Source organism: Alexandromys fortis, unplaced genomic scaffold (genome assembly GCF_014885135.2).
Source record: "Alexandromys fortis isolate MF-2015 unplaced genomic scaffold, M_Fortis_MF-2015_v1.1 scaffold_457, whole genome shotgun sequence".
NCBI lineage: Eukaryota > Metazoa > Chordata > Mammalia > Rodentia > Cricetidae > Alexandromys > Alexandromys fortis.
Genome location: NW_026068356.1, coordinates 30567 through 33589, shown reverse-complemented (window position 1 = coordinate 33589; position 3023 = coordinate 30567). Strand labels below are relative to the sequence as shown.

The 3023-nt window shown below is 38.7% G+C and overlaps 1 gene segment (V, D, J or C); it reads right to left on the bottom strand.

Annotated features, from left to right (window-relative positions):
* Nucleotides 1-1313: 1313 nt before the first annotated feature.
* LOC126495370 (immunoglobulin kappa variable 4-1-like) lies at nucleotides 1314-2048 on the bottom strand. The segment is given in 2 exon segments: nucleotides 1314-1726; nucleotides 1943-2048. Coding segments are annotated over 2 exon segments (462 nt in total).
* Nucleotides 2049-3023: the final 975 nt, after the last annotated feature.

Sequence of the window (3023 nt, the reverse complement as noted above, 5' to 3'; positions counted from 1 at the left end):
GGTATCCCTGTAGCTTTGGAGCCTGTCCTGGAATTAGCTCTTGTAGACCAGGCTGGTGGCAAACTCACAGAGATCCACCTGCCTCTGCCTCCCAAGTGCCGGGATTAAAGATGTGTGAAACCACCCTCTAGCTCAGACAGGACATTCTTAAGTAAGAAAATGGGTAATTTATAAAAATACATGGTGGGACAAAAACATATAACAGTTTCAGAAATATCTGTTTCACTGCTACACTATCTTTATAAATAAGATTCTTAAAATTACATGGTTGAGACAACTGATAAGAAATGACTGAGAGTCTGAGTTTCAGTGATCAATAACTCCAGGAGATATTTTAGCTATGGAGTTCTGTGAGAGAAACCCACTAGAAGCTGCTAACAATATCGGGATGGAAGATCATCAACTTCCACAGGATGAATGGTGAAGGTGAAGTTTGTTTAGACCCACTGCCACTGAACGTGGCAGCAACCTCTGATGCTAACTTAAATGCTCCACAGATCAGGAGTTTGGGGGCTTGCTGGTTTCTGTTGGCACTAGTATATGTGATTAAAAAGACCTATAGTGACATTCTGGTTGGATGTGCAACGATGGTCGTCTTTTTGCCTAGAGACACAGCCAAAGAAACTGGACTGGGTCAGCACAATGTCTCCCATGGAATATGAAATTATAAGCACACATACCTATGTAAAGCGAATGCACCCCAATGTAAAACCATCATGTATGTAGAATCTGTAACAGAAGTCATGAACAATGCTCTGAGACATAAAATAAAATGAAACCTTTAATTAAATTCTACAGTTTCCACGTTAAGGACACCAAGGCTTAACAGGGAAGGTCACAGTGGATGTTTGCAACNGCACCTAGAAATATGCAGATGTTTGCACACAAACACAAATACAAACTCAAATTGACACAGTAACATAATCTACTAAAAAGTAGTAGAAAGGAAAAGGAAAACCAGAAGAAACAGAAACAAGTAATGAAGTAAGAAAGTCCTCTAGAATCAGAAAACGTAGAAAACAGGCTTTCCTACAGCTTCTGAAACAAAATACAGTTTGTCATCATCATCACTTCAGTCCAAAAAATGTTATGATAGATGCAAGAACTCCTGAACTATAGAAAGATATATCCTTCATATTCAAGCAACAAAGTTCATGGCATTGTGTTACAAAGAAGGAGAAAGATAATGCTGAGTTTTCCTCTGCATTTGCACATACAGGCTTATCATACCAAATGATATAAGAGACACTGAAACCACTATATCTTCCTCAGCTCTGGCTACATTTTGATCAGAGTTTCAGGCTCACTGGTTCTCAGGCAGAAGGGAGAAGTGTGCAGGTGCAGGACTGCATGTGGTGCAGACAGCTGCTGATACTCTGAGAAGTTTTTGTTGGAGGCTGAAGCACTGTGGGAGGAACATAATAATCTTGCATACAGTAGTAATGTCCCAAGTCTTCAGCCTGGACACTGCTGATGGTGAGAGTGAAATCTGTTCCAGATCCACTGCCTATGAAGCGATCAGGGACTCCAGTATCCCGAGTGGATGCATAGTAGATCAGTAGTTTAGGAGCCTGTCCTGGTTTCTGCTGGTACCAGTGCAAGTAGTTCTTCTTGTCTTCACTGTATAAAAGACTCTGACTAGACTTGCAATTGATGGTGACCTTCTCTCCTGCTGACACGGCCAGGGAGGATGGAGACTGGGTCATCACGGTATCAGCACATGCACCTGCAATAAGGAATACAAATGAAGATTCATAATATGCAAGCACAGAATATAGTAACAGTTGAAATTTGTAATTTAATAACCTTCCAATGTCACCTTGCTACTGTATGTATATCTTACACAATTCTGTAATAAATATTATGTCCTATCACACATTGTAAATTTCTTATATACAAAGAAGTGACTCTAAAAGGTTTATAACATTTTTCAATTTCTCACCAGACACCCAGAGCAGCAGGGACATGAGGACATGTGTCTGTAACTCCATCTTGCTTCCCCCGCCTATCTGATGCAGCTCAGTTCACACTGTAAAAGTCAGGTTTATAAATTCTGATCAGCTGGGCTAGCCTAGAGGGGCCCATGCAAAGTATTCAGCAAATATATAAGGGCAGGATGTATGAGGCTGGTGAGAATCAAGAGGCAAACATAACACCACAGGCAGTATGAATGATCACTGAAAGATATCAGCTTATAGCTCTCCATCAGAATCTATTCAGTACTCTAATAACAATTTTGTGTTAAAAATCCAAGACTTATTTAACTGCTTTGTTTTGCCAGACATGTTAAGAAAGCTATCTCAGGTTAGCAGTATTAGGGTAATGGTAAAATATGTTGAAAAATTCACGACAGCAAAAGTAACTTAGAGTAAGAAAATATGTAGTAAAAGAATGGAAGGATGGAGTGAAGAAGAGAGGAAAAGTATGTGAGAGAGAATTGAGACTAATTGGGTCCACTATCTCTCATGTGTGAAGTCACTCATGCTGAGTGAACATTGGGCTCCAGTTTCCAGATTGAAAATTAAACAGAAATGTTGAGCAGCCTAGAATTCACTCTGAAGAAAATCTATGGAACATTAATTTAAGATTGACATGAGAGAAGCTTTAACATCAAAGCAAAGGTAAACACAGCAGGAACAAAGAAGTATTTTACCTATGACATCAAGATTCTGAAAATGGACTCTAAATTTGGGAAAATGGAAACACAATTAATGGGATTTCTTCAATTATTCATAGCTGTAAAGCAACACTGCCAAGCATGTTTATTTCAGAAATGTATATTCTAGAATAGTCTAAAAATCAACCATATTGAAAGTGGGGGAAAATAGTCCTGTTGTAGTAATGAACATACTAAAACCTCTCCAGAAGATGTGATTATCCTATATCAAGTAATAATTTTATTGACAGCAATAGACCCCAACACCAGAGATTTCTGTCATTCTAAGAAAAAAAATTGTTTGAGTATGAATGAAAATCAGAAGTAATAACAGAAATCACAGAACCTGCCATGACTTCAGGTTGGC